The 13,553-nt window shown below is 41.7% G+C and overlaps 1 protein-coding gene across 1 annotated transcript; it reads right to left on the bottom strand.

Annotated features, from left to right (window-relative positions):
- Positions 1–232: 232 nt before the first annotated feature.
- marchf11 (membrane-associated ring finger (C3HC4) 11) lies at positions 233–11,835 on the bottom strand. Its single transcript, XM_066689595.1, has 4 exons — positions 10,951–11,835; positions 3,762–3,917; positions 2,087–2,279; positions 233–633 (listed from the first exon to the last, which is right to left on the bottom strand). Exons 1-4 carry the CDS (start codon positions 11,344–11,346, stop codon positions 296–298), a joined length of 1,083 nt encoding a protein of 360 aa, XP_066545692.1. The 5' UTR covers positions 11,347–11,835; the 3' UTR covers positions 233–295.
- Positions 11,836–13,553: the final 1,718 nt, after the last annotated feature.

The following is a 13,553-nucleotide window of genomic DNA, read 5'->3' as shown; positions in this document are numbered from 1 at the left end:
AAATATAAATTATAACAAAATAAAAATGATAAAACCTCACGTAGGAGGCTGTACATTTTATTCTTTCTCAGATAAATAACGTTCAGTATTTGTCTATCAAATTGAATTTACATTCAGCGGTAGGTAATTAAAAAAAAAGCGCCCGTCTTCATATATAAAAACCTATTAGCTTCCAACCCCTGACTTTATCGCCTGCCCCCCCACCCCCTCCCAAAACAAAGTGCTACATAACCTCCAGCTCAGGGAAAATGGATCCACTGTCTGGGTGTGTCGAATGGTACAATCAACCCCCGCTCTACACGGAAGTCACTCTGATCACCACCTCCCCGGACCCGCTGTCCTCGCTGATGTCTTCCTCCTCCACGCTGCGTCTGAGAGGGCAGCACCTCAGCAGCTGCGAGAGTCCCCAGTGGGGTGGATGGTGGGTCCCAATCTGCGTGGGGTGCACAGAGCCCTGCACCCGGAGGCCGGTCAAGGGCAACCACAGTGTCCGGCTGGCAGAGGATTCACCGTTGCTGCTACTCTCCTCCACGTCCGCAGTCTTGTCGTAGTTGCGCACGTCCCAGTCCAGATTCACCGCCCGCCACCGCTTGAACACTTTGTACACTGCCGCCCCCTCGTGGACGATCAGACCTGTGGGTAAATTCAACACGGGGAGGGGAATGGAGTTGAGTTCCCACTGATGATTGTGAATAGTCTCCATATGCATGCAGCCAGCTTCCAATCCAATAGCATATGTATGTTTTTAGCTATTTAGTTATCATCAATCGAAATATCTCACAGGTAATTTTTCTCTGTCATATACACTCACCTAAAGGATTATTAGGAACACCTGTTCAATTTCTCATTAATGCAATTATCTAACCAACCAATCACATGGCAGTTGCTTCAATGCATTTAGGGGTGTGGTCCTGGTCAAGACAATCTCCTGAACTCCAAACTGAATATCTGAATGGGAAAGAAAGGTGATTTAAGCAATTTTGAGCGTGGCATGGTTGTTGGTGCCAAACGGGCCGGTCTGAGTATTTCACAATCTGCTCAGTTACTGGGATTTTCACGCACAACCATTTCTAGGGTTTACAAAGAATGGTGTGAAAAGGGAAAAACATCCAGTATGCGGCAGTCCTGTGGGCGAAAATGCCTTGTTGATGCTAGAGGTCAGAGGAGAATGGGCCGACTGATCCAAGCTGATAGAAGAGCAACTTTGACTGAAATAACTACTCGCTACAACCGAGGTATGCAGCAAAGCATTTGTGAAGCCACAACACGTACACGTACACGTATCTCCACTACAAATAGGAAAAAGAGGCTACGATTTGCACAAGCTCACCAAAATTGGACAGTTGAAGACTGGAAAAATGTTGCCTGGTCTGATGAGTCTCGATTTCTGTTGAGACATTCAGATGGTAGAGTCAGAATTTGGCATAAACAGAATGAGAACATGGATCCATCATGCCTTGTTACCACTGTGCAGGCTGGTGGTGGTGGTGTAATGGTGTGGGGGATGTTTTCTTGGCACACTTTAGGCCCCTTAGTGCCAATTGGGCATCGTTTAAATGCCACGGCCTACCTGAGCATTGTTTCTGACCATGTCCATCCCTTTATGACCACCATGTACCCATCCTCTGATGGCTACTTCCAGCAGGATAATGCACCATGTCACAAAGGTCGAATCATTTCAAATTGGTTTCTTGAATATGACAATGAGTTCACTGTACTAAACTGGCCCCCACAGTCACCAGATCTCAACCCAATAGAGCATCTTTGGGATGTGGTGGAACGGGAGCTTCGTGCCCTGGATGTGCATGCCACAAATCTCCATCAACTGCAAGATGCTATCCTATCAATATGGGCCAACATTTCTAAAGAATGCTTTCAGCACCTTGTTGAATCAATGCCACTTAGAATTAAGGCAGTTCTGAAGGCGAAAGGGGGTCAAACACAGTATTAGTATGGTGTTCCTAATAATCCTTTAGGTGAGTGTATTTTATTATTGAGAAGCATGAATTAGATGACAACTCAATGTTAATAAAACAATAGTACCAATGTAAAAGAAAATGTTGTAAAAAGTTATCTTCTTCCTTACCGATGCACACCAGGTCCATGAAGCCATACATGCCATAGCAGATCTGGAACAGAATGTCCCTGCGCTGCCAGATGGCATTGGGACTGAAGGCTGACCAAAGGAGCCAAGTGACACTGGCCACCAGGAACAGGGAGCCCAGGAACACGGCGATGATCTGTACTTTCTCCACCAGGGTGATGGTGATCGCCTGCCACTGCCAGACCACAATAGGTGCCACAGGGTGGGAGGAGAGGGGAAATAAATAATAACAAGAATATAATGTCATCAGACATCAAGAACATAATGACAAAACAGGGAATAAATTATAGAAGATATTAGAAACGAGAGAAGCTCTATTAGTTCAGCTTATATTACTTTTTTGTTGTTGTTCCACCAGGAGACAACAGCAGACTTCTTTAATTCATCATAATAATCATTCATAGGGTAATTTTCACTACTTGCAAACAAACTGATGCCAAATTGGCTCCCCTTCCCCATAGACAGGCTAGAGAATGCAAGTGGAAATGAAGCAGAAATGCTTGAAGGCTAAAAACGTGAGGCACTTCTTTACAGAGGCTTGTGGGAGTCCAGAACAAGTTGCCCAAGCATGTCGCTGAAGCAAACGGACACTCCTAGGACCCTTCAGGACACAGCTGGCTGAAATCCTTGGAGTACTTTGTTATTAATAATGCAACTGAATAAGTTGGATGGGCTGAGAGGCCTCCTGTCTCTTTGTAACCTTTCTTATAAGTAATTCTAAAACATTCTAAAGATTACTATTCAAAACCCAACCTAGAGGTTGAACCATAGGGACTGTGAAGGACAGAAAATATTATGTTCCACTTAATAAAACAATTTGGGAAATTGGGAAAAGGCAGAGAAGAACAGTAACAGTACAGGTCAAACAGTACATTTGTGGAGAGAACATTTTTTGATTTAAATCAAGTATTTACACATCCCTTGCATCACCTTCTTCACATCTCATTTAAAACTCTTACTTATCCGAGCTTGCCTTTTCCAGTCAGAGGGCTACGATCTGCAGTTTTTATGCGTTCAGTGTCCTTCCCTGCATTGCTAATTAGCGGAGTAAGGTTCAAGCTGTGTGCTCAATTAGGTGTGCAGAACACCTTAATTTCATTGAACAATGAGCTGCACACTTGGTCTATGAAAAGAGACACTGTGTACACTGTAGAACAGGACTGCAGGTCTCTCAGAGAACCTTTACACTGAGAAATAGCCCCTGCACAATGGACAAGACACTCAATATAAACTTCTCCTCCTTCTTATACTTATTATTATTAGTGGTTAGTAGTATTAGTAGTAGTAGGATTGCTATTATAATTTGTATTAAACATTATTATTATTATTATTATTATTATTATTATTATTATTATTATTATTGCAAAATAAGAATCAAGAAACTAGGTACACAAGAGTTTCCTTTGTGTGACACTCAGCCGAACACTGTACATGTTGGGGGTCCTATTGGGGGTGTGACATTAATGTTAGAGTGGCTCTCCAACTGTTGTGTTGTCTTCTAATGAATGTCCTGCATGATAAACATGTTACCAAAAGGGGTCCCAAATTGGTTATACCACAAGCATCCCCCACCAGCCCAGTACTACCAGTACCCCACCCCACATATTTGGTGAAATGACACCCATTAACAATACCGCTCCCCCCTCAGCGCTCTCACCTGACATGGCTTCTTCATTTTGATGGGGATCACGTGAAATCTGTAGCAGCACAGCTCGCAGGTCCAGGAGCCTCTCTCGCTGATCCACTTCAGCAGGCACTGCTGGTGTGTGTAGCGCACCGAGCCATCGCAGCGGCAGGGATTCAGCAGCTCCCCCTGCAGGCAGATGGCAACCAACCCACTCATGAAAAACCACTCTGATGAAGATTATAAATCACATATGAGAAACCAGCCAATCACAGAGCAGCATTTCTAAGCATTGCTATAAATGTCATCCTGTGTATAGAATTATCAGGATTTTAAAAATCTTCAGTTACCAATGACATTTCAGGACATTTAAATGCTAGTGGTGCAAGTTTTACAGGATGTACATTTGTTTTTAATAAATAGCTGTGTTATGTTTGACTAGAACATAAGAAAGTTTACAAACGAGAGGAGGTTCAGTTTCCTCAGTCTCTCCGAGTAGGACCTGGAATAAGTCTGGTTGCTCTCCTCTGAACTGCCTCTAAAGCAGCAATATCCTTCTTGAAGTGTGGTGCCCAGAACTGTACACAGTATTCCAGATGAGGTCTAACTAGTGCATTGTACAGTCTTAACATTACTTCCCTTGTTTTAAATTCTACACTTTTGACAGTATATCCTAGCATTCTGTTTCCCTTTTTTATTGCTTCCCCACATTGCTTGGATGGAGAAAGTGAGGAGTCCACATAGACTCCTAGGTCTTTCTCATGCGTTACTTCATCTAGATCTGTACCTCCCATAGTGTAATTATAGTGGACATTTTTGTTACCTGCATGTATTACCTTGCACTTGTCCACATTGAATTTCATTTGCCAGGTGTCGGCCTACAACTGAATATTATCTAAGTCCCTCTGAATAGCCTGTGCTGCCAAGATTGTATCTGCTGAGCCACCTATTTTAGTATAATCTGCAAATTTGACAAGTTTGCTAACTATCCCAGAGTCCAGATCATTAATATAGATTAGAAAAAGCAAAGGCCCTAGTACTGATCCCTGTGGAACTCCACTAACAACCTCACTCCAGTTAGAAGCAACTCCTCTAATCGACACCCTCTGTTTCCTATACATCAACCAGTTCATAACCCATCCACTTACATTACCCTGAATGCCTACAGCTTCCAATTTGAGGATCAGTCTTTGGTGTGGAACCTTATCAAAAGCTTTTTGGAAATCTAAGTATATCATATCATATGCTTTCACGTGATCTACAGCTGCAGTTGCATGTTCAAAAAATTCTAATAAATTAGTAAGACATGATCTGCCTCGTCTAAACCCATGTTGACCATCTCCAAGAATATGGTTTTCATTAAGATGCTCCTCTATTTTCTGTCTAATCATTTTTTCCAACATTTTACAAGTGATGCAGGTAAGACTGATTGGTCTGTAATTTCCTGGCTCAGTTTTGTCCCCTTCTTGTGGATTGGTATGACATTTGCTGTCTTCCAGTCAGTTGGCACATCCCCTGTTCTAAGTGTCATTTGGAATAATTGAGTTAGCGGCTTATAAATAATTTCCCTCATTTCTTTAAGTACTGTTGGAAATATCCCATCTGGCCCAGGTGATTTGTTTGTTTTTAATTCTGCTAGTCCCTTTAGTACCTCCTCCTCATTTATCCTGATCTCTCTTAGGGTTTGACTGGACTGATTGTCAACCTGTGGCATATCATCTGTTTTTTATTTTGTAAAAACCTCTGTGAAATACTCATTTAGAACATTTGCCACATCTTGTTCATTTTCCAAGATACCTCAATTTTTGCCCTTTATCTGTTTCACTTCCTCCTTTATTGACCGCTTGCTGTTGTAATATTGAAAAAAGCTCTTTGCATTGGTTTTAGCTCCAAGAGCTATGTTTCTTTCTATTTCCCTCTTTGCTTTCCTGAGCCCTTTCTTAAGATCTCTTTGCAGCTCAACATATTCTATGTATTTTGTTTCGTCACCATCCCTTTTGTATGCGCTATACAACATTTTATTTCTCTTGATATTTTTTTGCATACCTCTATTAAACCATTTTGGCCAGTGTTTTTTGGTCCTCAATTTGCTAAGTTTTGTTACAAATTGCTCCTGAGCCTCAAGTAGTATATTCTTAAAATATACCCATCCATTTTCAACTGACTCTGTATCCAATGGGCTCCAGTCTACTCCAGTGCCATCTCATACCTTCAAGGTTTGCTTTTCTAAAATTGTAGACCATTGTTTTAGACTTGAACCTTGTTTTTTGAAAGAATGCCTCAAAGCTAACCATATTGTGATCACAATTTGCCATTGGTTCTCTAACTACTGTCCCCCTGACTCTATCTTGGTCATTTGAAAAGATCAAGTCAATACATGCACTCTGTCTGGTTGGTTCCCTGACAAATTGAGTTAGAAAGCAGTCATTTACCATCTCAACCATTTCCATTTCTGCTTCTGTAGTCCCCACTGGGCTTTCCCAGTCTAAATTTGTGAAATTGAAATCCCCCATTATAACAGCCACATCATTGCTACATGCAGTCCTGATTACACTGTACAATGCAGCATCTTTCTGAATATCTGAGTTTGGTGGCCTGTAACACACTCCTACCGCTAATCCTCCAGATCTCTTGTTCAAAAGTTTCACCCACAAAGATTCTGTTCTGTTACTGGGATCTAATACAAGTTCTTCTGCCTCAATGTCATTTTTCACATATAATGCTACCCCACCCCCTCTTCGATTTTGCCTGTCTCTCCTAAACTGTGTGTATCCTTCCAACTTGTATTCATCCCCATCATTTTCTGTAAGCCATGTTTCTGTCACTCCTACAACATCATAGTCACATGCCAGCACTGTGGCTTCCAAGTCTAACATCTTGTTCCTTATATTCCTGGCATTGAGGTACAAACATTTCAGGACTTTCCTACTAGCAGTTTCCCTTGGTTTTCTTTCCTTAGAGGAACATCTCCCATTGTCAGAGCTCCCTGCCCCCCTGGTTCCTAGTTTAAATGATTCTCAATTTCACTGCACATATGCTCTCCCAATGCATTAGCCCCCCTTCTGTTTAGATGTAGACCGTCCGGTTTGTACAGGTCCCATCTATCCCAGAAGAAAGACCAATGCTCCGTAAACCTAAACCCCTCTTCCCTACACCAAGCTTTCAACCACGTGTTAAACTTTCTAATCTAGTCTCCCTGGCCTGGCACGTGGTACCGGAAGTATTTCAGAGAAAACTACCATAGAGGTTCTGCGCTTTAGTTTTGTTCCTAACTCTTTAAATTTGTCTTGCAGAACCTCTGTCCTACCTTTTCCTATGTCATTGGTTCCAATGTGGACCATGACCAGTGGATTCCCCCCGGCTTTGGCCAGTAGCCCGTCTACTAGTTTAGGGAGATCTGCAACCTGAGCACCAGGCAGGCAAGATACCATGCGGATCTCCTTGTCACTAGAACACACTGTGTGATCTACACCTCTAAGAATTGAGTCTCCTACTATAACTACCTCCTTCTTCTGGGGGGGAGTGGGTACCATGGTGCTCTGGTGCTCAACTGCCCACCCATCACCCTCTGAGCTGTCACTGTCCAACTAGGTGTCCAGCAGTTGGAACCTGTTGGGCAATTCAACTAGCATGAAAATCATGAAAACACACCACAGACCTGCTACTGTAGGTCAGTTACAGTGGAGTCTGGACTTAAATGGAGAGAAGGGGGTTGATTGTTAATTATTTTTATTTTTTAAAAACACTGATTAAGATAAGGCAGTAACACACTGCTCTTCGAACCCAGTCCTCAAGGACCACAATCAAGCAGGCGTTAGAGCACTCTGTAAATCAAAAAAACACTAAAAAGAGTCAAAGTGGCTCAATTAACTAATTAGGAGCTCAGGTGGTGTGAAATTGTTCCTGCCCTTCAGAACTGGATTTGAAGAACACTGCAGTAAAACAAGCTCAATTAACCCTTAGTTTTGCACTGAAGTCTCCACAAATATCAAAATAACATATTCAAGTCAAATACACTAGTTAAGAGAAATGCTGCTATACTCAATACTTAAGTTATTCAATAGTTCAAATGTTTTATGCAACTGGGCCCTGGCATTCCCACAAAAATATGATTAATCTAACTTCTATTATTATTATTATTATTATTATTATTATTATTATTATTATTATTATTATTCAGGGGCAAATTTAGAGACTGGTTCACATGACCCTGATGTGAAAGTCACCTCATTGACAGTCAAAGCATTTTTGGATGTTTTTTTCTTATTAAGTAAGAATCTGAGTGATATGTGCATGTTACTAAAAAAAAAAAAAAACTTGAATGCCAGTGCTTTGTTTCATATGTTGACAGAGGAAATTTGGGATGTGGGAGAAAAATTGAGCACCTGGTGAAAATCTACACATCCACAGGGGGGAATCAAACCAGGGCTCCCAAGAGCTATGAGGTAGCATTGTTTTTAATTAATTCATTATTTATTATTAATACATTTGAAACAATATTAATGTATTTGGTGATTCTTTCTAAGCTTATGAAAACCCCAACCTGCCCTTCTGAGGTCCCGTTTAATTTCAAAACCAGCAACTACTCTGCCACTTTGGGACTGTGTGTCGGCACTCTGAGACAGCCTGCCAGTTTCCCTTGGGACTCTGATTCCATCACGAGAAGGCAAGCAAGTATCACCCCCCCACCCCCCTTGTTTCCACCGAGAGATCCTGCAGCATGTGTCTGCTCCAGGTGTAAGCAGAACAGCCAGAAGAAAAATAAGCACTACTGGGAGGACAGAAGGCAAGAAGCAAGAAGAGAACTGATGCATGCTAATGACTGGAGTCTGCCTGACCATTTAACAATCCACTTTACAAAATCAGAGTGATGCACGCTGCCTATTCCTCATCAGTTGCATCCCAGCATTATTCATGATGTTTTTTTTTCTATCGACCAGCAAGATTCAGGAAAGAAAAAAAAAAAAAAAAAAGCTGTGTTTCTTCTCAGCCAAGACACTCAGTGGATATTTCTGATTTTCCAGTAAGGTTCCTTTCACTTAAACCCCATCACCCTCATCATTCATATACTGAGACTGTGTAATGGGACATATTCTTTGGCTTGGATGGAAGGCAGGCAGTTTACCATGGATTAATAATGTAGCTTCATCAGCAGAATCAGTTTGCAATTTGCTTTATATATGTGTATTTAGGTCACCGGAGTCACTGTAGTGTAGCTATAGGAGTTATAGTTGCTCACATGTTTGAGAAGTCATGACAAGTGCACTTTATTGTTTACATTCAAATCATAGCTCATCTGACAATGTGTTGCATCTCGAGTTTCTTCTGCTCCCTAAGCTGGTTTGCAACAGTCTTTATATCCAAATGTGAAGTGTAATGTTTGCATAATTTCTGTAACATTTCATGTTTTCATTCCCAAGATCAAAGCATGTCTAATCTAATCTATCTAATAATGATGCCATAACTGTTAGACCTCTTAAATTGACAATCTGCTTTCAGACATATGGAGAAAAAGTAGGTATTTCAAAGTAATTTAGAGAAATATGTATTACAGTAAAATAATGTATAACATTTATTAACAAAGAAACTCCCTTCTTATCTTGTCTTTATATATAATCTTTTTTTTTCAATAATACCCTTCTGTTTGGAATGTATTTAAAAAATGTTTTCCTTTTGGTGCAACAGCTGTGTATGCTAAGTCCCTAATCTCTTTTGATGAAATGTTGGCCTGGGGGGGAATTGGTGTGTATCTGTGAGTATCTGCATGTTGAGCAGGCATTTCAGTTTTTCAGGGATCTGGTTTTGCCGAAGCAATATAAAGTTCAGTTTGGGTTGTTTCTCCAGGAAATGGAAATGGAAATGTTTTATCTGTGCTGTGGTCTTAATCTATCGCTTTAAAGCTAACATAATTTTCTCCTTCTGGACAATTATGTTATCATCTAATACTCTTGCATACCCAAAAGGTTTCTTATCTTGTAGGCTGCACATTGCGTTTTGATAAAGATGTAGACTACAGGTTCTGGAAAAATGCAATGATTACTTTTCTCTCCTACTGAAGGATTTCCATTATGATAATTTCAGTGTAAATTGCAAAATGTGAAGCAAGTGCATTCTTAAATGCCCTTTGTAAAATGTGGGGGCCTTTTTTGGGCTGTATGTCTGTTCTTTCGTGCACTTTGTCTTTTGCATTCTACAGCAGCAGAAAACATTTGGGCTGCCTTTCAAGACAAACCAAAAGGTTTTAATCTATATGTGCACAAAATAGATTCATCAGAGAATATGCACATCCTCACAGCCATACAGAGGAAAACAAATTATATATTATATATGTGTGTATGTGTGTGTTCACTATAATTCTGTGAAGTCATTGGCGGAATCTAAAAATTGTCCAGAATTTAAGTGTATTGTAGTGACTGATGCCATGGAGCTGTTCTCTATACAATGTTGGACAACTTTCATTATAGCATTTTCCTAATGTTCTGGGGTTCACATCTAAAGATGCAAGGATGGCTGAGGATTTGATTCAAAGTATTCTTCTGTAGCACTACAAGTCTGTGGTTGGAGCGCAGCTGAGTGCAGGTGTGCTGTTTCATGTCCCGAACCCACCCCCCAAAAACTGTTGGATTACAGACAGTTTATCAGCTGTGAAAGTGAAGTGCATCATACATTCCTTAGTACTACTTAGTAGGAAAGCTTTTTTAACAATGAAGTTATTAACTACTTTAGGGAGTTCATACATCTGGTACCAGATCTTATTGTATCAAAAGGTACCATCATTGAAGCAAATGTTCTCTCACACTGGTGGTAGGTAGGCAGAGGTCTGTTAACTGTGCCCAGCCAGTGTATAAAATCACATCACCTGTAACTATAACGCCTGTGGAAGTCCACACTGAACGCAAACCTCTCTACCGTTACCGTTCCTATCACCAATCACGGCTTGGGCAGGAAACAATCAATAAAATCATTAAACAAATAAATGCATCGTTGACATAAACACATGAAAAAAAACCTTTCACATTGAGGGCGTGAAACTGTTAAGCCAGGAAGTCGCTGTCTGAGGTGCTGAAACGCCCTTCGCCTGGAACTGCATGTAATGAATGTCACAGTGGAAACTCCAACCCTGCCAAAGACTAGCTGTGGCTAATTAACACAAAACACGCCACCGGACTGGACTCAACTGGATGTGACAAATGGCACGGGTGAGACTGCAACTTTTCCGTACCTGTTCAGCTCCCTGGAAGCAGATCCTGCAGATCGGCGTGGGGCTGCAGTTCTCGCTGCTGCAGTAGGAGTGCAGCGCCTCCGCCTTGCCGTCGTTCTCTCCGCACTCACCCTGGGAGTTGCGTTCCCCATTTGGCACTGCCCGGTCCTCCTCCACCTCGGCGCCACAGTCGCTGCGCCCTTCCCCGGGGTTTTCATGCTCAGACCCCTCGCCTGCGTCTCTCCCATCAGCCTGCGTGTCCCCGCTGTGAATACGTCCTTCCAGATCAGTTGGCAGCTGGTCGGTGTGGCGGCGGTGGTTCTGTTCGGCCGGGCTGGTGTGGGTTATTGTAGCGCCTCCCTGTGGCTTCTCTTCCGTTCCCCCACATAACAGATACGCCTCTCCCTCTAAGCTCATACTAATTTAATAAATAAATGAAGTGAAATGAAATAAAATAAGGAATAAATAATATGATATAAAAATGCAACGGCTTATGATTCAAATATCAACATATTCCGGTGTGACAGCGAGTCAACGCTGGGGGAGAAAAATAGGTTAAAAAAAACAGCCTCCAGCTGGGAGCCCAAGTGCAACAAATGACGTTAGCAGTTCGGTAAAGTTGTCGGGAATCCGAGTCTCCCATGAGCGGTGCTTGCGGGGCTGTCGTTTGTACGGCTGTTCCCTTGGCACGTTTATATCCAAACCGGCTGCAGATGAAGAGGGAGAAATGAAGAGGGGAAGGCAGTGATGGAGGTCTGAGCGCAGAGGAGCCGACAGCCGCGCCAAACGGCCGCGGAGCGAGTCTTCACCTGGGTCGCGTTTCCAAGGAAACAGCGGATTTATTACACGCAGGGTAAACTTTCCGGCCACACGCACACGCACGCCGGGGTCGCGCAGGCCCTTCTGCATGCCGGGGCACTGTGGCAGCCTGGCGTGACTATTACACGACCGAGGAGACACGACGGGCACAGCCGCTGCCAGTGCATACCGGGCTTATCGTAGGTAAAATGTGCCGGAGCTATCCATGCGTGCTATGAGGGGGGACATGATACTCCACCGCTACCGAGACCTGATAGCATGTGTGATATTTTCTTTCATTTCCTACAATGGAAGTCGTTTGACCCAGTGACTCTTATAAGGACAATATTATCTGTATGCCAAGCTGTGCATGTCGGGTAGAGAGACGGGTGTCTGTGCGTGGTAGCATGCTTTGCAACAATGAATCATCATAATAATAATGATACAAATAAAACCCGCCTCACTTTCACGAATCGAAAACAACATAAATGTGTATTTTTCTGTCTCACTGAAAATTAAAAGGAAAAAAAACTATCCTGCAAAACTAAAAGGGAAAAAAGCTGTTTAATGTAAAAGCACCGAGTCGTTAAAACCGATGGCAGGGAATTGTAATTGAACGTGTACTTTAGGGTTACGGGATAGGATGTTTGCAGAATGGATGTGCTATATTTTAATTATCTGGCTCCAGCAAATTAGGGCACTTTGCAATGAGAGACTGCTGAATCATTCAGCCATTTATAGCACGAGGTAAGGCGGGTACCTGCTTAATGTTGGTTGAATTTGCATCGTAAATAAAATATGCCTCAGGGTATCAGCTTATCCTGTGCTGGATAAAGGTGTCAGTGAATTAATTAATTAATACATTAATAACCCAATATTAAAACAATACCACACGTTGTTTAATTAAAAGCTAAAAAGCTCCTGACATTAGAAAGAAACCATGTTTTATTATACATATTGTTGCATTGCTTCTTTCATTGATTAAAGTCTAAGCCCTGCAAGCAAGCAAGCAAGCAAGCAAACACACACACACACAGCACCCTTCTGCTTGCGAGTAGTTTGTGTGAAGCCAAAAGCATTGGGCACCACAAAAGCTTCCACAGCCCTGAATGGAGCTATGCCATTTCCTGTCATAATCGGAATGGAATACTTCTGAACTGCCAGATGACATCATATTAATCCTGGCTCGTTGGATCCAGTTTCTGGTGTAGTAGTCAATTTTAAATAGACTTAGGTGTTGTCATCTTTTTATGTAATGCCCATTTGCTTCTGAACATGTTTTCTCTTTATTTCTCTTTCTGTGGTAGAGTTTCAGTTAACTGTTTTACCCGAATCACTTAAATTGGGGATAGGCAACTCCTGGTGTTTGTCCACCCATTCATTCCTTAAATGAACTAATAACTTGAATAAGTGAAAAGACATGTAACCAGGTATTAACTGGTTGTTAATTGAATGATACACTGAAGACCTGCAGAAATCTGGCCTCTCCAGAATTGGAGTTGATTCTGGGGTAGCACTTGTTTTTTAGTTTTTTTCCAGCTGCACAAAAATTTGTATTTTCCATGTTTACAAATAGAAGGGGAATGTAACATTTGCTGGGTTGCCCTTTAAAGCTGTAAGGAAGATATCTGACCAGTTACCTCTTTAAGTTTGTACGTTTTTAATAAAAGTTCAAAAAGATTACATTAATAATAATAAAATAAAATAAGCTCCATTTGCTTCCAGAAAACAGGTGTGACAGTCTTGGTACAGAAAGAATACTAGCACTAGAAGTATCAGCACTTGGTATCATAAGGGAACACTGTAATACATTATTAATCATGGAT

This window comes from Amia ocellicauda, chromosome 2 (assembly GCF_036373705.1).
Source record: "Amia ocellicauda isolate fAmiCal2 chromosome 2, fAmiCal2.hap1, whole genome shotgun sequence".
Taxonomy (NCBI): domain Eukaryota; kingdom Metazoa; phylum Chordata; class Actinopteri; order Amiiformes; family Amiidae; genus Amia; species Amia ocellicauda.
The sequence above is the reverse complement of the archived record's forward strand: the minus strand, read 5'-3'. Positions and strand labels throughout refer to the sequence as shown.